General features: G+C 34.1%; 1 protein-coding gene and 2 long non-coding RNA genes across 3 annotated transcripts; 1 reads left to right on the forward strand and 2 right to left on the reverse strand.

Moving 5' to 3' along the window:
* Positions 1–458: 458 nt before the first annotated feature.
* Positions 459–4,722, reverse strand: LOC138331685 (uncharacterized). The gene is made up of 3 exons (XR_011209714.1): positions 3,062–4,722; positions 1,759–1,869; positions 459–1,219 (listed from the first exon to the last, which is right to left on the reverse strand). It is a non-coding gene; the product is annotated as an uncharacterized lncRNA (long non-coding RNA).
* Positions 4,723–7,418: 2,696 nt separating this feature from the next.
* Positions 7,419–22,625, reverse strand: LOC138331686 (uncharacterized). Its single transcript, XM_069279419.1, has 9 exons — positions 22,270–22,625; positions 16,934–17,122; positions 15,195–15,365; positions 14,666–14,804; positions 14,023–14,066; positions 11,455–11,882; positions 10,954–11,090; positions 8,399–8,672; positions 7,419–7,555 (listed from the first exon to the last, which is right to left on the reverse strand). Exons 3-7 carry the CDS (start codon positions 15,225–15,227, stop codon positions 11,081–11,083), a joined length of 654 nt encoding a protein of 217 aa, XP_069135520.1. The 5' UTR covers positions 15,228–15,365; positions 16,934–17,122; positions 22,270–22,625; the 3' UTR covers positions 7,419–7,555; positions 8,399–8,672; positions 10,954–11,080.
* On the forward strand, positions 8,911–12,239 carry LOC138331687 (uncharacterized). Its single transcript, XR_011209715.1, has 3 exons — positions 8,911–9,387; positions 11,439–11,620; positions 12,018–12,239. It is a non-coding gene; the product is annotated as an uncharacterized lncRNA (long non-coding RNA).
* Positions 22,626–24,292: the final 1,667 nt, after the last annotated feature.

Raw genomic sequence — 24,292 nt, forward strand, 5'->3', positions numbered from 1 at the left:
TTGTCTCATTAATTGTTAACAACATTAAATATTTTATATTTATGAACGGGTCTTATTTTTAGATGAGTTTTTGAATGTCAATAATATTCAAAATTACATGTATATTCTATATCAGTTCTTATCTATTCCGTCATATGTAGTAAGCCGATAGCGTATGTGTTTCGAAATCAAGATGTTCAGATGAATAGGTTTTCAAAATTGCAATGCAGTACTCTTCATATGTGTGCACACTGCAGTAATTTGCTAGTTACCAGGGCAACTAATTTATCAATTTTCCTAATATCACCCTTTTCCTATACTTCGACACAAAAGTATCAATACCATCAACAGATTAGATGTTGACAAATCAAAAGTTTGTAACAGTCAGGGACTTGCATGTTTATGGAAACAAATTATGCATGTTACCTGTACCTTTACTAAAACAGGAAAATAAAGCATTTATATATATATATATATATACATTTCAATGTTTCATAGGGTTAAATTTGTTATGCATGTGTACAATGCTCTATCTACGTGTATATAGCTTTATACAGAAGCCCCCATCCACTAAATCCCCATATACATGTAAACAAATGTACTTACATTTGTGATATGTCTTGACCATATTGTATATACCATGCATTGGTACATGTGTGTTGTGTCTTGTTTAGTTTGTAGATAAACTGCAGCGTATATGTCTTGTCAATTTCATAGATACACTGCTTTATCTACAAACATGTACATGTATGTTGTCTTGATCATATTGCAGATATATATATATACATGGCGTCTACCACAGGCCTTAGACACCTCTGTTTACGGGCAATACTGTGTTACACATACATGAGGTGTTCGTATATCTATAGAACCAAAGTCCTGTGGTGTCTATGTACATGCACATGTGTGTTGTGATTTGTCTGAATTGTAGACACATACATATATCTTGTATCTTTGGCCTCTGGTTGCATTATTTATGTATAGAATATCCATGTGCATGTATCTATATATTGTCTGTCATGTTTTCTTTTTTTAAACACAATAACTTGTAAAAGTTCACAACTGTATGAATTAAATTTGAAAGAACTCAAAAGCCTTATACAGGTATGGTATTTTTAATAATGCAGATTGGAAAATGGTGATGAACTGGCTGAGTTTCAGTTTCATAACAGGAGATTGGTTATCTTCCTAAGGTTGTCACCCACTGATGTCCATGTACATGCAGTCCAAACTGATGTACCTGTAAGTTTTCAATAAAACAAACATTGTAAAAACCATCCAGAATCATAAAATCATTTGAATGGCAGTTCCTGGTTGTACAAGCATCAAATAAAATGTATGGTACACTCTAAGTAACTAAGTATAAATACATGTACATGTTATATGTATGTATACCATTTAAAAAATCTTGCTCATATTAAATACACTAGTGCTTAGAAAGTTACACTTAAAAATAGATCTTAGACTAATAAAGATACACTTTTGGTATAAATTCCAAGGTGTGATCATGAATGTAAAAAATGGTGAAAACACTTTTTACATATATAAAAAAATAAGTTTCCAAAATAAGTTTCCAAACGCCCCCCAAAAAAAAAAAAAAAAAAAAAACTCTTGATCCATCACACAGGGACCTGGCACGATATTTTTTAACCAACAGACTGAGTATACATATTTATAATACTATAATTTATATATGTATACTGTTGGTTTACAAATTCGTGCCAGGTCTCTGTGATCCATTACAGATTAATTGAACTTAACAAACATGTTTGCTCCTACCTTTGCAGTAAATCAATCTAGCAGATTTCTCAAAGTTTCACTAATCTTCCATTAAAACTTCTGGTTGGCAGTATAATTCAATAACTGATCATTACAGGTAAGAAAAAAATCCTGAAAAGAAAATCAAATATTCATGTCAGATTTGAAATTTTGAATTTTTTTCCATTACTCTCATTTCAAAAGGATTGCACATATTAGAGGCTGAAAAACATAATACAGTATGAATAATCTTATTCAGCTATTGCAGATACATTGGTGTTTTTAATCAGGTCAGGTATTCCATCCATGTATATAAAGTCCAGGTACAGAATCTCTTAAACTGTTTAAAATCAGAAATAAAATCACCTTTCCATTTTCCATCTAGATAGCAAGATTATTCTGGTTTCAATGACTCTAGACCTATTGCCAGACTAAGTGAGGTGACATATCATACTATAGAATGTCTATTATGTGTTGTTAGAGTTAGAAGAAACTCTGGTTACTCTGAGCATCAGGTGCAGATTACATGTATTTTTATTTTATCTTTTTCTTCACAATTTAACTAATGTAATATGATATGTTTTCTTGTACATAAATCCTCTGGGTATCAATTTCTGGTATTCTATAGTAAATAATGAAGAGACAGATCATTGAAGTACATGTTTGTAAACCTTGAACTGAGAGATTGATCAACTGCAAATTTGAATACCGCCTACAAATATGGTCCATGTACACAGTACTTATACATCTTACCAGTTATACATAAAATATTTAACCATATACAATTGTCTATATGCACTGTATATTTCCTACTTAATTATTTATATTTGTTGTATATCTAATTTTAGAACAAAATCTGACATGGCAATAAATGTTCATATATAGCTTGAATTTGGACAAAGATATATCAAACATATGCATGCTAACACTATTTTAGCAACTTGAATGTGCAGTAACACTATACATTGTACATGTACATGTAGGGGTGGAAATAGATTGTGACCACAACATATGTACATTGTAAATTGGTCAAATAGTGTTCTAAATCTTTAGAATTTATTTGTAAAATAACAGAGCCTTTTCATTCATGTTATAATTACTCACACAAACCCATACAATCGGCAGTTGTGCTATTCCAATAGGCCCACAGACAAAGAGTGTGTGTGTGTTGGGGAGGGGTTACCTATATTTATAATACAAAACATGCTATGTATGTACATTGAAGGATATCACAGTGCAGTTCATTCTTATCAACTTTGCTCTAGAATTACAATCTGATAATGTATTTTGTATATTTTTTATAGAGAAATTCAAATATACTTACTCAACATAAATGTGCCTTGGAATCCTTGGTGCAGTTACAGTATAATTCAGCTGTCAATGTATGTTCATAACAACTGTTATGTAGGCTTGTATCATCAATAACGTCGATATCACTTCAAAGTTTGTTGAATATCATAATCAGAAGGTTGCCATGTTGTTTTGGTAAAGATTTAGATAAAATGTCCATATACATCTGCACATGGCCCGTGTTGTAAATCGAAAGTGGTTGCCCCGCTAAGGAAATACCTTACTACTATAAATAGATATCGCTGTCGTCAGCATCATTTAATTATTGTTCTTCGTCAAATATCAAACAATATTTTAAAATTCATTATTTCAATGATAAATTGAATATATTCCCTGTGTTAATTTTGTCTAATATTTATATCTTTTGAGAAAATCAACTTATAATCGATGCCCATCTTCATCGCACAGGTGCTTGTTTTGTACCGATGACGTCAACATATTAGAAATTTTACCGGACCGCGATTTCCGTCGAAACCAATAGCTGATTTGTAGAGGCAATAGAAAACTTATTTCGGCATGAAATGAATTACAAATTTGTGTATTTTGACCAATGGTTTCTCGGCTTTCTTGGTATGTATGGTAAATTGCGACGAGAAAAAATAATGTTAGAACGGTTTTCTTTCAATATAATTAGTCACACATAAAATTGACATTATCAACTACAAAATCCATGAATTACAAGTATTATTTCTTGCTACTTGTTGCATAATTCGAGATACACTGTAGAATCTCCGCTCCGGCGATAACGCTCGGAATTAAGTTGGCATGAATTTTTAACTCGTTGAAAGAGAAAAAAAGACGATGCCAAATGATTTTTTTTCTCCGAACAAAAGTTGTCGGCTATTATCTGAAGTTTTAAAAGATGTAAAGAGTATCCCGATAGCTCAACAAATAAGGGGGATATTGCCATGTTTTTAACACCGACACGAAAATGCGTAGAAATGCGCAGTTGGTAGTTAAGGAATTAAGGTCAAAACGAGGGCGGTCAAAGAAAAATTAGAAAGTATTTTCTATTTTTAATCTGGTGAAATAGATGATTTGAAAGCTTCAGTAGTAGGTGCGTTTCTAGATGTTGTATCTAGGTTATTCCATAACTGAAGAGTAGAAGTTTTAGCTTCATATTTTACATCAAGCTGCCACGGAATTTTTTCGGGATGCAATTAATTATTTTTTAAATTTTTATCTTGATATAAAATATGAAGCTAAAACTTTTCAATTGTGGTAATGGTGTAAAGTAAGTAACTTTTGTATCTGAAGAAAAATACTAAATCGTCTGCTCCTGTTTTTTATAGTGAAAAGATACCGTTTGTCAGCGATGGAGCATCTTTAATATCCTCTTAGAAACAGAAATAACTTCGTAGTTCCAAACTTCTACTCTTCAGTTTTGACCTTAACCCCTTAACTGTAAAAGTATTATGAATATGGTGATAGAAAAATTAATATTATAAATACAAAGCTGCAACACCAAAAGAGTTCTCTGATATATGATTTATTTCGGGTTCATCTTGCAGAAACCCCTGAATGTTTATTGGCAACCCTTATGAAAATACTTTCAAATTTTTCTTTGACCGCCCTCGTTTTGATCTTAAGTGGCGTTTACTTTTGACAGTCTCAGTGATTTAGATTAAAACATTGATATTATTTACTTTTTTTTGGAGATGAAAAATCCGCCTATAGATTTAAATATTGTAATTTTCAGAACGTATTTTTTTCATTAAGACTAGCAATATACGTACTGAAACGAATTGTAAACATTGAAATTTTAATTCGAAGAACAATGCTGCCACAGTAATGAAAATATTATTTGACCTTTACTTTTTTGTCATATGTCATATAGTGCTGGTACTCGAAAATGGACATAACATTCAAAGGTAGGGCGTTAGAATTGTACCTGCTGCCCTATTGCATGATCGTAAAAGGCGACTTAATTTAGGATCTTATATTTTCTCTTCTTCCTAACTGACTTAATCTATCATAATGCCTCCTTTGGCACCGCCTCACTTTTGGCCTTGAGTTGAGCGTTCGCCCCTGTGAGGAAGGCTCTGGGTTCTGTCACCTGGCCGAGACACACCAAAGTCTATAAAAGTGGTAGTTTCTGCTCCTGCTTAGCGCTCAGCATACAGGGAGTGGGACGACTGGTTCGCCCGTTATCAGTATAATGTGACCGGGTGGGATGGGTTGCTTGGTTTCTTCGGCGGCATGCTTCAGTGATATAGCACTATAAAAAGGGCAACAGTACCACTATACAAGAAGACACAACATGAATATACCGCAGTCTCCTAAAACATGCACCTCGCACAACATACACGCAACACATCGCATACATGGGAGGCCGTCCTTACATGACCATAGCTGTTAATAGGACGTTAATTAATCAAACAAACTGTACATGCATGTTAAAAACTATAATTCCTTTTTTATTTACTGTGTTACGATAATAATACGCCACACTAATGACACCAGAGTGTGATATCGCATCCTAAGTTATGATAAAGAAGAAATCTGCAGTTTGAGAGCACTCCAATTTATCCCAACAGAAGAACGGACGGACGGACGGACCACAGACCATGGACGAAAGCTGATTTGAAATGCCCATCACCTGATGATGGTGGGCTAAAACTGTGACATATTCCTCGATAAAACTACACGCTGTGGGCATGCGCAGGCTGACAAAAGGAAAATCGATCAGACACGCGGTGTATGCGAGTATCATAAGTACGTATAAAGATGTCGAAAATGATCCGTCTTTATGTTATCGCTGTCGGCTTTAGCATGGTATAACTATATGTTCTGATTTATCGCTCCGATAAAGTAGTGGACATGGAATTTATGGAAAAAGCGGTTCATGAGTAAGTATTCTGTATTCCTGCAGTACTTTATACTTTCACTTGTGAAATATCGAAAAGCCATATCAAATTCAGTTCCGTCGAAATATACATATAGTTATGTTTTGGTATTCATAGAGAGATCATTGTGTGTTAATTGTATGATGAAAATATTACTGTAAATGATAGTAAGGTCATTACTTCTTACAGCAGAGTAATATTATATACAGAAACTAAAAACACCCAAATCATGGTAGAGTCAAACCTTTTTGATAAAGACCATCCAATGGACAAAGGGAATATGGTCTTTATAGTCAATTTGTCATTATACACAGGTTGAAATTGGTCCTTTTGAACCATAGGGAAGTGGTCGCATTAAGCAGGTGGTCTTTATACAGAGTTTGCCGCTATGACAGGTTTTCTGGTCCACTACGTTTACGAAAAGAAACAATAAAACAATTATAACGCAATAAAACCATACAAATACAAAATTCCCGGTATAAACATTTGTTACAATGAAGGTGTCTTTTGTTGTTTTGCTGTATGATGTAGTAATAGTCAAAACCTGTGTCGTAATTAACATGACCCAAAGAATAAAATAAATTTCATTTACCTCTTTAAAAATGTTCGAAAAAGTAAACAAAATTATCCAATTCTTTTAAGTCTTACAGTTTAAGAATTAAGAGTCGTTTTGCTAAAGTATGTACTTTAAATGTTATTTCTTAAATATCTGATTTGATATTTCTGGGTAATTATTAATATACTTAATAAAATTGCAATATTTTAAAATTATATTGACGTGTGCTATGTAATGATATGTCATGTCATGCAATTGAATTTCATTGGATGTGTATCAACATATTACATACATGGCAAAACGAATAAAATGTTAGAAAATAAACGTGTTTACCATTAAAACAACCTGAGTGTTTCATACAAAGTGACATCGGAAAAATTGGGTTTTATTAGTCTATTAACAAACAATGTCTAATTACCATGTTTACAGAAAAGTGTGAAAACTCCAGGCAGAAGAGATTGATGACCGGTAGAGCTTTTTGGGCATTGGTTTTTGAAGATCTGTTTATCTGCAGAGAAAGACCCTCGTCCTCTTTTGATCGCCAGAGAAGGAAAGTGTGAAATGTTTTTGCTGACAGCTCCATTTATCAAGTACTTCTGTTGAAGTGTCAAAAGGAGATAGCGATTTGACTATCATCGCATCTAACATGTCACAGAACTCTTTTCTTGGAAAATTATCGTAAAGGTTCATCATCAGATGGAAAATTACGGGAACATTGTGCTGGAGAATTGATACATCTGTAACATTCTTTGCAAAATGAGGATTGCACATCCTTTTCAATACATTGTGGACTTCATAGGAGGTTGTGATGAAGGAACAAAATGGGTAGGAGCTCGCCAGACATCTTAGGAAGTCCTGCCACAAGCCGATACAATACATCTTTTCTCCCTTTATCAAACTTCCATCATTTTCTTGAATCACTTTAATAAGGGGGACAACGACGGGACACTCTTCCTCCAGCTGTGACAGGAAAAGAGGCCAGCGACTCTTCTCCACTCCACCCTTACTAACCAAAGAGGACAAGAAGTTGCAAAGTGGTTTACTTAAAAAAGTACGTTCCTGATTTCTACAAAAAACAAAAACAAAAACAAAAAAAACCCCAATAACATAGATATTAGTACGTATGTTTAAGTAGGCCCTATCGGTCCTACTTGGTCACAGTGTTAGTGATGTTATCTCAATGGTGCCAGCAGGTGGCATTAATTGAATAGAGAATATAGTTTGTTATTTGAGATTTTGATGTGATTTTAATATCCCAGTGTCTTCTGATACAAGTACTTTTCCGTTAAAAGTCTACGAAACAATTGTTACCTGTATCATATTTTTTTTCTGGCAGTTCCAGTATCCAAGTTAAAATACAGTAATATAACAATATCATTATCGTTATTTCGACTGCAGTGTGATTTGTATTTTATCTCGGTGAGGTTTGGAAGCATATTTTGTCGTAAACAATACAGACTGTCGTACTTCAACATACTACAGTGTAATTCTATAAAATGTAAACTACTTCAGGCCTACAATGTACTCTACTTTATATTGTAATGTATGACGTAACAGCACCACCTATCGGCACTGTAGAGATAACATCACTGTGACAAATACAAGGTAATGAGGCTGTAGCCCACTGATGTAGTGATCAACCAAAACTGTCATTAATATTTATTTTGCAGAAAAGTATTGCATACCAATATTCTAACAAAGAAATATTGGTAAACAACTCTTTAAACATACGTGTTTAGATAAAAATTATCAAATGCTTGGCAAAAATCAAAATAAATTATACATGAGGGCATTTTAGTGAATATAAAAATCTTGTTTTAATATAAGACATGTAGCAACCACTTCTGTATAATGATTTTAATGCTTAATGAAAAATTTGGTTAAAAGCCTTTTTTCAATGTACTGGTACCTTGTTTTGTCTCTTTTGCTAGGTTTTGGAGGTTCTCTAGAACAGACCAGGATGCCAGCTCTTTCCTGAATGAAACACTTGTTGCATCCATGATCAATGTATCGGGATCTTCTCCACAATTCCAAATCCAGTTTCGTAGTCAATTTCAAGCAGTTCCAAAAATGCATACCATGACCATTTGAAGTTGTTCTACGAAAATTTATTGCTGAAGTCCAATATACCTTGATCTTCATAAAACAACTTCAATGTTGAGTACTCTGTAAAGATCGTTGACCTGGAAAAATTAGAAATCAAAACAAAGTTCAATCTTTATATTTACATAAAGAAGTATAATTTAACATGTTAATCGTCAAATTTAAAATAGTGTTGGTTGCTAAGTTGGTAACTATGGTAGTCAGGATGGCCAAAGATATGCAGTATCATCCAAGGTTGCATTGGACACGATAGCCTGGAGGCCCTACCCATAATTCCTAGCGGTATAGGTAGGGCCTCCAGGCTATGGACACGATAGATTATCGGTTTGGCAAAAGGGGGGAAGGGGATATTTAAGGTATTTATTTTCATACCCCGATAAATAGTGACATCAATGCTTAAGTATAATATTATGATGTTAATTATAGGTTCAATGATTAACCGCTTAATTGGATTCTTCTGACCAGTTTGACATTCCTACTTATTATATGTTTAATCTGTATGACCCATGTTTTGATCCTTTCATTAGTGTTTTCAATTGTGATCAAATGATTTTTCCTCATAAGAGGTTGGCATATTGATATGAACAGGAAAATAATAAAACAGTGACAATCTCTGATAATGACTCGTAAAAAAATCCAGACTGTGTAGTAGAATGATATATTGTTTATAATCTCTTGTTTTAAATTTTCAGATATCTTCCCGTAAATTACATCATACAGGGATTGAACCGTGGATTGTGTTAAAAACGATGTGAACTAAAGTGGATTACCTACATATTCAATGTAGCGCAATGGGTTTGTATTCATACGACATTGCGATTACTGCTCTTTCATTAATTATAAAGGGACATATGTAAATTTTATATATATACATGTAGTTAGATTTCATTATTATTTCTGAAATGAATTGATTGATAATGCAAATCTAACTACATGTATATATTTACATATGTCCTTATAAAATGAAAGAGCAGTAATATATAATCGAATGCCATAAATAGTTTGTAATTGTTTGAAAATAAAAAGCATGGTAATAACATAATAAGTATATGCATGCTTTTTAGCCAACCATCATCAGATGGTGAGCTGTTCAAATCGCTTTTAGTCCATGGTCCATCGTCCGTCCGTTCTTCCGTCCCTTAACATTTCTTGTTACCGCTATTTCTCAGAAAGGGCTTAAGGGATCTTTCTCAAATTCAATATGTAGGTTCCCCTAGGACCCTAGTTATGCTATTGCGATTGGGGACCGATTGATCAACAAGACAGCCGCCAAGAAGCCATCTTTAATTTTCATAGTTGAAGTTTGTTACTGCTATTTCTCAGAAAGTACTGAAACGATCTGTCTCAAATTTTATATGTAGTATGTTTGAAAAAAGATCCATCTTTCCATTGTCAGACATAGATCAGGCAGCCATCTTGGATTGCTGGATCTCTTGTATGTGTTTATTTCCCTAGGACCTTAGTTGTGCATTTTGCATTATCGAACCGATTTGTCAACAAGATGGCCGACATGTAGCCATATTGGATTTTGATAATTAAAGTTTGTTAGTGTTATATATTTCAGAAAGTACTGAAAGGATCTTTGTCAAATTTAATATGTAGTAATATGAAGTAAAAGTTTGAAAAGTAGAGAATAGATTCCTCTTTCCATTGTCAGACATAGATCATTCTTTGGTGGGCGCCAAGATCCCTCTGGGATCCTTGTAATTTATTGATTTTATTTCTCACAAAAAATATCTACTGTAAACCAACTTTTATTCACGAATTATTATCAATACATATGTATGACTGTATAGTTCAAAAATGCTCTGTTAGCATGATACAATGTTTGTGCCATGACTATTTACACACCAGATGGAAATCATCAACAACCCATTTGTTTCGTTTTTGTGACAAAGACATCCTCTTTACTCTTTTTTTTATGTTTTTTCAGGTCTTGATGGTTTCCTTTAATTTCTATGAGGAACTTTTGATCAGAAGGTTAAGTTCAGTTTTGACAAACAGATTCTCTTTAATCTTTTCCAGAGTTTTCTAAAGTCTCAGTATTTTTAGCTTAAGGCTACACATGTATATTGTGATTGTTTTTGAAGGTGTACCTATAGGTTCAAGTGAATGATTTTCATTGCATATGTTATGTCTTACAATGCTAATACCAAAATGTTTGTTCTAAAAAAACTAAAGCTATACTTTGTTTTACAATAGGAGATATGTAACACATTGTAAATACTCTGTTTCAATAAGTTAATCTCCGCAAACCCTTTTTGAAAACAGATTTAAGAAAAATTGTAGCCAAGAATAAAAGTTGGTTTTCAGTATCTGGAAAAACTCAAACTTGCTCGAAAGATCAGAATGTTACATTACCTTCCAGAAAGGAAATAATAAAGGTATTTCCTAAGTATCTCATGGCAAACCATGTAGTTGCCCATGTTGATCAAACATGCTTGAATGCCATCAATTGGGTTAAAGACTCTTGCATTTTGAACATTTTCTACTGGAAACTAAAAATAAGTACATATTTAAATCTGTGAAATATTACACTCACAGTTAATTCTTTTTCTGCATTTTCTAAATAGGCTATCAATCACTGTCACTAGCTTATCTTGCAGTCCAACATCAAAGAAAGTCTGTTGGCCGGCTTGTCCATATGTATGGTGATATTTATATGAATGGTTGAAAGATTACAAAGTGTGATTGCATACAAAAAATACTGGTGTTTAGTTTGTTCCTTTATGACGTCCTTCTATGTTATTGAATCTATTGCAAAATTCACATTTTTTTTTCATTCAATGGAGATCAATGCACAGATTTATTATATATGCTCTGATTTTCCACATATTTCATTGTAGAGACCTGATAAAATACCTTCCAATTCCACAATTCCACTGGTTAGTAGAAGTGCAGTTGTATAGTTTTCCACCAGAGCCTTCAAGGTCAAGACCCACACCACAATTTATGCACTGGATAGGTCTAGATGGTACTTGGTTCTTAGAGGAAACCAGTTGCTGCACCAAGGAAACTCTATCTACAGGTGATCGCTTGTAAACCTCTTGCATCGTAGGTGTCGATTCAAAAGGAATATGCACTGTAGAATAACATATTGGCTGATATGATCCGGTTTTAATGGAATCTTTGTCATTGGATCCATGGAGTTCCAGAAACTTTGACAGGTGCAGGCAATGAACCTTGCAGGAATTGCAAGTAAGGCATTTTACTGCACCTGTCACTTCTACTACTCCGGGTCCCTTCTGTGACTGAACACAGAAGAGTTTTTCACTAAGCTTAGTAACTTCCTGAAACCATAAAAGAACATCTGTCAAGAGATTTATACCAGAAATATAATACTCTTAGGCCTGTAGGTTAAAAGTTTAGATGCCATGTTGTTTCAACATCTGAGGTCAACTCAATTTGTACCATTCTAATTCCAGAATTACCGGTCTGTTAGCATGCCCTTCTTCTTCTGCGTTGAAGATATAATGCTAAACCTTCCAAGATGGCAGAAAGGACACTCCTGAAATGGGCCGACTGCGAAATGTGCTGCTGTACAATGTCGGCCTTTAATGCTCATGAATGACTTCAGTGGTAAGTCATTGTCTATTATAATATGATTCCAAGAACTAAATACATTTATTTAAGGATTGAATCTTGGTTTGGACAAATTGAATGCGAAGCAGTTCATGTTGAATTCGTTTCAAGAGCAACTCAATTCATCACCCAAGGAAATCGACCAAACCAAGATTCAATCCTTGTATTTCAATTCAATCGTATTAGTCTATAGATTTTTTTTAAATTGCGAGTTTCTGGGCTTGTGCAAGTCTATGTGTACAACGAGAGTCGTAAGAAAATAGTGCGTCATTAGAATACAACTAATTATGAATAAATAGCGCAAATATTACAATTTGTCATACATTTAATTAGAAACAACTTAATTATCAATGTAATCCAGATGAAACATAAAACATTCCCAACAGATTTAGAAGTGATTGCAAAAATGGTCCGCCGAACATGCGGAAGAATAATGTTTAGACTCGTGATACTGTTGTCTCCCGCTTCGATTCAAAATGGAATCACCGTAACGTGATGGCAAAGGAAAAGTTCTAGTGGTTTGTTTAAACAACTGATTAAAGGTAAATCAACACTCATTGACTTTTATATAGTATTTCTTATCGCCGTTTAGGCTTCATCATTTGTTTGTAACTGAGACGTTCTAACGTAGTTTCGACACACGTCACACAGGGACATGGCACATTTTATTTTTCTTCGGTAGGCAATGTTGCTGACTCGAACGATACACAAGAGACAGTAAAACGAAAGTTCATAAAAATACTTTTAAAAATGTAGAAATCTGTCCGTAATATTTGCACTTAAAAAAATCCCGCTTTTTAGATATGCCTAGGCCTAGTAGGAAGCTGCATGTAGGCCTATGCATTCTTAGGCAAACGTAGGTCTAGAAAAAATATTTTCTTGCGTGAAAACCGATGTTAAGATACCTAAGTTCATACTCAAGTTCATGAGCAAATGAAACCGGAATTTTTTAAGTAGTTTCATTGAGTCCAACTTCAGTGAAAATTGAAATATATTGTATTGAAGGGATCAGTCTCAAATTTCAGACAGCATAACATAGGTTCCCTTCTGACCCTAGTCATGACGCTACTCCTTAACTGCAAATTATATTTCAACCATGTTTGGTTTGATACATCTTAATTTTTGTGTCGCCTACAACACAAAGGCGACACTTAGGTATAACTATGTCAGCGTCAAAATCCATCAATATTTGCAAGAGTTATGGAATTCTTGTCTTAATTTTAGCTGTAAAATCATACTCCTCTTTAACCCTTGAATGGATGGCAACCAAATTTCGTTTGAATCATTGTTGGGAAAGGGCAATCATATTTTATATAAATGAGTTATATCTGACTTATGACACCGGTGAGTTATATCAATCCTTGTTTCTGTTTTCTTTATTTCTTTGTAATTATATCATACCGTGGACAGCCGGCAACCATCAAGATGCCATCTTTTACGCTTACATTCCGTTAACTCAATTACATTTAAAGCTATCATTTCGGAGTGGTCTTCTACTTTGGGAACAGTACCTATTGAGTTGATCTCTGCTTGTATCAGCATATTATAAATCACATCAGCACAGCGTTATTACAGTGTTATAAGGATGTCAAAATTTTCCGTGTCAAAAATATAACCAACACTTATATTTGCAAATGCACTTGTTGTAGATGTAAAGATAAAATATCAGTTTATTACCATTTTAACATTTTAAGATGTGTATATCTAGGCAGAGGATAGCTACCATTGACATTCACAAAGTGAAATCTTCAATGCTACAGTGATGATGTTATGTCAACATTGCAAAATGTGGTTACAAGAGAATGGTATTTTTGTCTCTGCCTAAATAAGTACATAATGATAGCTTACTTCAATGGAAGGATCAACTTCATTAATTTCTGGAGTTGAGTTGTCTGAAACAGAATTTTGCTGTTTAAATTCAATAGGAAATGCAGGTGCTGTTTAGTCAAAATTTTAAATAAAACCATAAAAGACACTTTTGGATACACATGTCTTCTATGACTGGCATATGGTTGATAACTATAACTATATATTCTATGGGGCGCGTTAGCGCCCCATATTGAATATATTCTTAAAAGTTCAAAGTTCAATGTTACCATGCAGTTATGGTAAACAAAATCGTCTAGTATTAGCGTATAGTGACCAAGCCTAGCAAGTGTAAATATATGTAATATGGAACTTATTAAATATCGTTTAAGATTCAGCTTTTATTCATGGAAATATTAGCAAAACTTTAAATTTTGTCTCTATATATAAAAAATTAGAAAGCAGACTCAAATGTGTTGTTCCCATCTACCGAATAAATCACATGACCAACATCATTCATTGGTTATGATTTCATAACAACCTATTACGTCACAAGTGTTATTACATGCATGTCTTACAATTTCTGATATGAACAGGTCAGTTATGTGATAAAAGACACTTACATGCAAGTCATAAGAAAGTCATAAAGGCCACAAACTAGTTTAAAGTGAAGTAAAAGAATTACCATCAAACGAAACATCCAAATTGTTGTCCAAACAAGCGATTAGTTTAGCTCTAGCTGGCTCACAAGAACATGAATATACCCAGCAACCAACATCCTCAAAATTGTTGACCTTCCGTTTTAGAAACACGAATTGGTTGTTCTACAAAACAAATTCTTGGAATACAGATGCTACCATAGACAGTTTGTAATTGTTAACAAAATTGTATTAAAGTTTAATTAAATTTTGATAGTGATATTAATCAGGAATTCTTCAAGTTAAAAGATAGTCCGTCAAAGAATGTGAATTGACTTATTATATTATCAATTTCATATAATTAAATATTGCTTGTATCATGGTGTCTGTGTGACAGATAAAACAATGGAGCAATATCTTTGAAAAAAGGCTCCATCAAAACATTTTGAATTTCACTGGATGAAATTGAATAATAATTATTAACACTACACATTGATTTATTATTTCCATATTAAAAACAAATTCTATTAAATAAATCTTTCATCACTTGAATTGTATACAATGAAAATAACAAACCTTTACTGTTTTGGTTTCTTCCGAAAAGTCCATCAAAATGAATGAATGGAAAATGTTATCAATACAAAACAATCCGCCTTGTTCTTTGATGCCATTCAAATAGCATTCCTCGATGTTTAAAGATGGAACCAAATCAACATCAATCTCTTGGATTGCAGATATTTGGTGTAACTGCAATGAAAATACAATACAAAACCAATTATGTTTTGGTATGTATTATATCGTTAAGTGGCTATAACCAAAAGTGAAGAATATGTCATGTTTAGGAGGTGGAGGATTATTATTATCTTTCATTTTCTTTGGTGTGATATTAGTAGAATCTTTCACCTTTTTTGGACAGGAGAATCTCAACGTCAGGGGTAAGATTCTGATGCTTAAGTTGTCAAACATGAGGCTATGTCGTGTGTTTGACAGCTTAAGAATCTTATATCAAGAGTTGAAATCTCTTGTCTCACCACAAAAGAGTGAACTGTTTTTAGAGCTCACCTGGCCCGTAGCATTTCCTTTAAATCACTACTTGTCATAGAGTTCTGCATGGATTGTAACCAAATTTGGCCAGAAACTATCCTTTGGGGAAGAGGAATAGAGTTTGTATAAATTTTGTCTCTGGCCCCCCTGGGGACAGGAGGGGCAGGAAGCACTATGGGAAATTAAGAGGTAAATTCCTTCATAAAAGAAATAATGAATCTGTATTTAGAACATTTCTTGCCATCACAAACCAGGTGAGCGATACAGACTCTCTGGGCCTCTTGTTTTTAATACAACGCGACTAGCGTTTGTATCATTGCTATCTGGTTTACTATGATGTGTAAGACTTTGTAGGACTTGCCCTACAATGACATCTAGTGGTGACCTCTTGAACCATTTCATTCATAAATTCCCTATTCATTGAATGATAATCCTTTGGACCAATCAGTAGTCATGGGAAGACTGCCTTCTGATTGATAGAATACCCAGAGTGTGTATTGAATACACAGAGTGTTATATAATACACAGCCCATCTAGGTCAAATGTTGCCTGCTAGTGACTCCTCTGTCCAACTTACATAATCTCTGTTAAAGATAATTCAAATTGGACTTACTATCTAAGGCTTATAGACATAAGAGTTATAAAGTGAATTAATCAGATGCCCTTTCTGTGTACTTTAAAATAATGTTTTTAATCGAATGTTAAACACAGATCTGAGGTAAAGGCAAAATAACTTATAAGGCTTCCCTCATGTGTGCATGGTGTTACCAAAATAAGTGTATGTGCAACATAAGAAACAAGAGTATAAGGATAAAAACTCATTTTAATGAAGACTTTTGTTTTCTTTGTAATTTTATGTAGGAACTTTAATTAAGAAAAATGTCAAACAAAACATGTATTTTATGTGATCAGTTGAATGTTCTTGAAATAATTGATATTAAAGTCTTTATAATATGGTTTATATATTTTGATTTTGGAAATTCATTTGATTTCATTCTATTTTTCTGTTGCGTTGTATTTGCAGTACTTTGATTTTCTTATCCTATGTGAGCACATGCAAATATCTCATGTAGGTTGTCTTTATCCTAGGATCTAGAGTGATGTACAAAAAAAATCAAACATGCATCACTAGATATGCTAGAACATCCAATGTATGTTACACACCAAAGCATGTCAAAGTGTCTGTTAAACAAATCACTTATTTAAGGGAAAATAATTTTAAATATTGTTAAAATATGGAGATCAGATGAAGTAAATTAAAGTCTACTTACAGGTTCATGTGAAACTGCATAGTGCTCATCTGCTTTTCTTTTACGTGGGGATACCTCGGCAATATCATGGGGACGCCCTTTTAGGTTGTTGTTCCTTGTTCCTTTCAGAAGGGGAATTTTTTTGAAATCGTATTTTCCTTCGTTATGGTGTCTGATTTTTTTAAGTAAATCAGGTGCTCTTAATGTTGTCTGAAATGATATCAGAAATATACATAAATATCAAATGTAATTTTTGTGATAATACATGATAAAGGGATATAGCTGACAAGCGAAACCTACTTATGAAGTTTCAGAGATATTAATATTTATTACAAACATCTGTAATTTTATTATTTTCCTCAAAACTCAATTGGCACTTTCTAAATTCTTCCATTTATGATTCAATTTTTACAACTTTTATGAATTTTTATGAATATTGTTTCTTTCAAAGTGTCTATATTGTTTTTTCTTTCTTATTTTTGTTAAATATCATAATTCAAAATTGATAAAAAGTATGGAATAAGTACCAATTGAGTTTCTGCCCTTTTGATTTAACCATTCTATAATTGCCCGGGCTTCATCAGTTGAGTGGCATATAAACACATAATGGTTTTTGATGTATGAAACATGTATGTTCAGAACTTCCTGTAGAATAAAATGTCCCATAGAACAGACGATGTATTATACACATTTGATCCTGTTACATTGGACAAAAAATGTCCCATAGAACAGACAGTGTATTATACACATATACTCCTGTTATATTGGACATCAAATGTCCCGTAGAACAGACTATGTTAGATGTATATACATATATTCCTGTTATATCAGACATAAAATGTCCCATAGAACAGACAATCTATTTAACAGGTATGTTCCTGTACATGTTGTATCAGACATAAAATGTCCCGTAGAAAAGACTATGTCATATACATATGTTCCTGTTATATCCGACATAAAATGTCCCATAGATAGCAGATCATAGAAGAACAGCCTGGCCCCAGTCTATATTTTTTATTAAGTGGGAAGCCCTTGCATAAAAATTAAGAATCAAATATATTTTGAAATTGGTGAATCCAATATGGAGGGTTTAATTTAAGTTTCATTTTTTCAAAGAATAAACATACCTAAAACGGGTTAGATATTACAATTTTTGGCTACTCCGGAAGTGCGTCTTGACCGGAAATGCTAGATTTACTTGAAGGAAAATCCATGGCGTGGGTTCAGGCAAAAGTATTGAAAAATCCACACAATGTGACCTATGAAATAAATTAGCTTATTTTGCCACTGTGATAGAAATGCTCAATTTAAGGCAGGTCTAAAGAAAAAAATTGTGTACAATTTTGGGCTAATAATTATGAAATTTTGCATTTTTAGCCAACCATCATCAGATGGTGGGCTATTCAATTGCACACGGAGTGCCATGCAGATTTTCAGACTGATCGGAAAAACAATATGGCTGCCAGGCTTTTTGCAGTTGATGTTTGTTACCGCTATTTCTCAGAAAGTCCTGATGGCATCCATCTCAAATTTCATATGTAGGTTCCTCTAGGGCACACAGTGGCATGCTGATTTTCATACTGATCGGGATTTTGGTAGTTGATGTGTGTTACCGCTATTTCTCAGAAAGTACTCAAGGGATCTGTCTCAAATTTCATATGTAGGTTCACCTAGGGCCCTAGGAGTGTCATGCTGGTTGTCAGACAGATTGGTAAACACCATACCGCCATTTAGGATTTTGATAGTTAAAGTTTGTTATAGTTATTTCTCTGAAAGTGCAGAAGGGATCATTCTCAAATTTCTTAAGTAGGTTCTCCTAGGGCCCTTGTTTTGCATATTTCATTTTGGGATCAATGGGTTAACAAGATAACCGCAGGCAGTCGTCGTGGATTTTGATAGTGAAAGTTTGTTACAGCTATTTCTGACAAAAGGTACTGAAGTGATCGTTGCAAATTTCCTATGAAGTTCTTTCTGAAGTACTGAATGGATCGTTCTCAAGTTTTCATGTAGGCTCTTCTAGGGCCCTAGTTTTGCCTATTGCATTTTGGGGAACGATCGGTCAACAAGATCTTGGATATTGATAGTTTAAAGTTTGAAAAGCAGATAAAAGAAGTTTTCAGTTTGAAAAGCAGGAAAAAGAAGTTTCAGTGAAAAGCAGGAAAAAGTTTTAAGTTGAAAAGCAGAAAAAAAAAGTTTGAAAAGCAGAGAAAAGATCTCTCATTTTGTCAGACATAGATCAATCTTTGGTTGGCGCCAAGATCGAGGGGTCAGAAAATGTGGTAAAACCCGAGGCTTGCCGAGGGTTTTTACCACATTTTCTGACACCGAGGGTGGAATATCCCCTATCCTCCATGTGTATATATGAATAGAGTCTTTTCTCTCATATCATTACCAAATTTCTGTTAAAATACCTGCCGGTCCATCATTTTACTTCATTTTTTTCCGATTTTTTATTACATAATTTTATGCTAAAACAATAAGATATCCTTAAAAAGCATACCCGTTTTTTGGAAAACTGAAATATAGAGTTTGCCCATTAAGATAGCTATGTAAGAATAAATAGATTAGAATATGACCTACATGTATATCTACTAGTGTAATCATTAATGAATAGGCCATGTTGCGTGTCCCTGTGTCACTCCATCCGGTTATATGTAACATAGCCTGATATGAGAGAAATGTTCCTATTATATCGGGCATAAAATGTCCCATAGAACAGAGTGTATTATACAGATATGTTCCCGTTATATCGGACATAAAATGTCCCATAGCACAGACAGTGTAGTATACAGATATGTTCCTATTATATCGGACATAAAATGTCCCCATAGAACAGACATTATATTATACAGATATGTTTCCTGTTATGTCGGACATAAAATTTCCAATAGAACAGACTGAGAATTATACACATATATATATGTTCCTGTTATATCGGACATAAAATGTTCCCATAGAACAGACAGTGTATAATACTGATATGTTCCTGTTAAATCGGACATAAAATGTCCCATAGAACAGACAGTGTATTATACAGATATCGATATGTTCCTGCAATATCGGACATAAAATGTTCAATAGAACAGACAGTGTATTATACACACATATGTCCTGTTCTATTGGACATGAAATGTCCCATAAAACAGACTATATTATATATACCGTGTTCCTGTTATATCGGACATAAAATGTCAATAAATATTTATATGTATTCCTCATTTCCTGGCTATTTTTTCAAATAGAGACTATAGGAGATTTCAGAAAAGATGGCGTGAGGTCACAGAAAATTTACATCCGGGTCCTCAAAGGTACAAACACTGTATGTCGACTAATGAAAACAATAACAGATACGTACAGCCCTGCTACACAATCGATACTGTGGCAAAAGTATACACTTTCATACTTGCAAATTCTGATTTTAAAATGTTTTCTTATTGTTTAAGAGGCTACAGACATTTATATTTTGATATTTACAATTGTTTATTGCTAAATATATTTCTGTAGATTTAGTGTTGAAGCCAGCTTGCGAAGCGGTGCCGGGTCGTCACATCACACGTACCCGTTTTTGTTCACACGTAGAAATCCATGTTGTGAAAAAGTTATGAATAGATAATTGATTTTATTGTGTCATGTTTCTGTTGTACATGAAAAAGCTGCTCACAACACTATATAACATAACGAAAGGTGGACCATATCTGGCTAGACAACGGCCGCTCGTGCATGGCTTCGTCGCTGGTAGATCACCGCAGGCCACAGCATTGTTTGGAAAATAAATCATATTAATAATTACCAACACTTTTATCTCAATAAGGACTTGTTTAAAGATAATAAATTGTTATTTAATATGTACATGTTGTTTTAATGGAATGCTCTTGTATCGTAACAAAATGACGAATAGTAAATAAACTACTGTGTTACACGTACACGTATGGCTGCCGATCTCGAAAAATAAAATGGTGAAAATCAAGGATTATATAAGTGAGAAGGATTCGTGTCTGTCTCTTTACATTACTAAACACCACGCGAGACGCCTATGAACCGGGAATAAAAACCGTTTTTTCTCAACAAATACTTGTCTTATTGAGTCAAACGAAACACCATTGTAGAGTTTATTAAATTTCACGACGTTTTATAACTTGCTTTAAAGACGGAATATTTAGGGGATATGTCTTAAATTTTCGTTAAAAAAATTTACAGCTCATGAAATGACAGCACCGCTTCAGAAAGTAAGACGGTAACCCTCGCACCCGCAAGCTACATCAAAGGCTGCGCCGGCGGATATCAAAGGAAAATCAGTCGTCGCCCAACGTCACGGTCAGTGCACAAACACAAAAGCGCCTGCCTCGGACTTCCCCAAAACCCAGTGTGACTTATCCTTCTCATATACGTCCTTGGGTGAAATCGTTCAGTTTTAATGCTGCAGATTTCATTTTTAATAGTTCATTTTCAGCCGCTTTTATCCCATAGACTGCTATGTTAAATCTCAAATTGAAGTGATATTACTTTTAGAAAATTTGAATACATATTAGTTAGACTTCATTTAAATTGATATAAATTACCAGATCGTAGTACTGTAAATGCCGACCAGTGATACATTGCGCACGACTTCGAGAATCATAAATACTCTAGTTTTGTTTAAAAATGTGATAAAATGAACCTGCAAACTGACTCATTTGTATGTTATAAACTAATTCCCAAAATTGATGACAAAAAAATTAACCAGAATACGTATTTTTTGACACTGAAAATGGACGAAATTCGGGTTCTCGGCTGTACTGTAATGGCTGCCGTGGGCTTGGGGTAATCTACGAAAGCAAATGATTAATTTTGCACTAATCATACATTGTAAGGTGTTTTATCAAGTAACACTTCGAAAACAGTAATAACTTATAATAATATTTTGGGGGACTTTAAATTTAATTTGTAATTTCAAGTTGATATTTGCAATATGTCTGTCAATGTTATACGTAATGGCGACCGTGTTTTTCTCGTAGCGGTACGAAAATGGAGTATAAACAGAGTAAAATATATGAATACCATATGTTTAAATTAGTATATTATTGTAAAATATTTTTATTTACACTTTTTGAAATTAAAATAACGCAATAGTTCTCGGTTTGCCGTACTATTTATTACAATAAAATGTAAACAAACATCGCAAGCGGCTGTTCACACCATGTTAATGTGTACGGATATACGGAGTTGTACCTTTGAGCGCCCGGATGTACCTTTGTGTGACGTCATCGCCATCTTTTCTGAAATCTCCTACATGGCCCTGTGGGTGCACTGGAGTACCGGTAGGATACATATCCAGAACAGTACAAACATGTATACACTGCTAAGTTACTAACACTTACCGCCGCTTTCTGATTTGTGAATCCATCGTTATTACTTATTAAAAGATAGGGAGACTATCAGCCTCCGATACCCGGATTGTCCAATAACGGCCATAATCAAGTGTCTGAGTAGATTGAGAGTATAAATAGACAAGAGTCTAGCTGACCGGGAGGGACCCATATAATGCCTACGTCACTGTTTTGGGCTCTCTGTTTTATCCTATTTTTTGTTCCTCTAATATACCTCATTAACTGGCTCTTTTGGTCATATCACTAAATTTCGTGTTCTGTTCTGTTGCCCGAACCTCCAGTTTTACTTAAGGATTAAAGTCTCTTTCTGGTGGTTCTATCGAAGATAAAGTTGAGTAGCTAGGGTATCGATATTTGGATGGACCGCGAAGCGGTCCAAGTAACAAATATCGATACCCTATATAGCTACTCAACTTTATCCTTCGATAGAACCACCAGAAAAGAGACTTTAATCCTTATATTTACAGTCTTAACTATTATTTTCATAGCTCAAAATTTACCCTTGAATTAGTGTTCATGGCATTTATAAGACTAAAATTGAATTAGATTTTTAATTCTATATTGTTTGGTTCCCACAGGCCTTTGGAAACAGCCACTCGAAGTGGCGGAAATTTCCGCCAATTTATCAAAGAACATACAAATAAAATGAGTTTCCTTCTGATGAAGCATATATCTGGGGTTTTTTCCCGGTATGAAACTATAAATCGTTTTATTTTATCTGTTGTTAAAACACCATAATGCAAAGCACTTTGGTTTTAATCTTTTACTTCGTATGATTACACACCTTACACAGTTCATAACGTGGCAGGATATATTTACGTAGTTTGAACGCGTGCGTTCCGAATCAAAGCCCGCCTGAGACAAGGAAGGTGGAACAAACAGCGATTTCTTTCTTTCTTAGCATTTTTTTGATCACTTAAATTCTACTTAATCACATTCAATTTTGAAAATTACTTGAATACACGGGATGATTACTATAGTTCCAATTTCAAATCTTTTCCGATTTTGCGGAGATTTTCAAATGGTATCGACGTCCCGTTTTCGAGTAACATGTACAAACATCGAGGAAGCCACTAACTACTGTAAAAAGATTCCCGCTCTCAAAATGTTCGCTTATATTGATATTTGTTGTTTCAATCACTTCCAATAAATATAGGAGTATATCTATAACAAAGTAATGTACATGGTCAACGAACAGTCAAGGATTCCGTTTTCATTTGATATATTCGAAACACTCCCAAACGATACATGTGTGTATGTAAGGCCGCTAGCCTACTCTCGCCGATTCACAGTAGATAACGTACAGGACTTGTCTGTCCCTCCGAGGCGAACAAAAAAGCATTATCGTGCTAGGTCCCTTTTGGTTAAAAACTTATGCGAACTCAAAGACTGAATGTTGTCCTGGACATATCTTACCCATTTGCGTACAACCAAAGATCTGCATGTTGCAGCGAACAACACAGACTCACCGACACACAAATATGTAAACATTGCTGACGTCATCGGAATTGTGCAAAACTGTACATTGTACAACATTGTTTATCTATCATACCCACGAAGCATTGCTCAAAGAGGTACGGTAGTAACATAAACAAATGTCAATGATTAGCTTTTCTACATTTGTATTTACAACACGTACAGTGTGTTCAAACCTATTTTGATACATGGACATTGTATCAATCGAACGTATGTTTCGTACTAAAAACACCAAAAGTTACTGAATTTAGAGACCTATCATAAACTCAATATGCGACGGCTCCAAATTGCGCGTGTACATAACTCCGACTATCGATAAATAAAGTATGAGTATCCTTTGGTAGACAATCAACCGGGTTTATGCTATCAATTCACCACCTGACCAGCAAATATTATGAAAATAGTCCAGGGGTGTAAGAGATCGTTACATGTAGGTGATGAGAACCCCGCTGTTGAGTATTGATGATAAGGACCAAAGGGGAAATACCTACATATGAAATTTGGAGTAATGTTTTGAGTAATAGAGGTAACAGAGATT

This window comes from Argopecten irradians, chromosome 9, assembly GCF_041381155.1.
Source record: "Argopecten irradians isolate NY chromosome 9, Ai_NY, whole genome shotgun sequence".
NCBI lineage: Eukaryota > Metazoa > Mollusca > Bivalvia > Pectinida > Pectinidae > Argopecten > Argopecten irradians.

What these genes read in the sequence shown, in the direction of transcription:
- LOC138331686 (XM_069279419.1), bottom strand. Translation starts at nt 15,227, where the DNA reads ATGGACTTTTCGGAAGAAACCAAAACAGTAAAG. An exon ending in TTTGGATGTTTCGTTTGATG is followed by an intron (nt 14,067 to 14,665) that starts GTAATTCTTTTA and finishes ATTCTGTTTCAG; the next exon opens with ACAACTCAACTCCAGAAATT. An exon ending in AAGTTGATCCTTCCATTGAA is followed by an intron (nt 11,883 to 14,022) that starts GTAAGCTATCAT and finishes TTATGGTTTCAG; the next exon opens with GAAGTTACTAAGCTTAGTGA.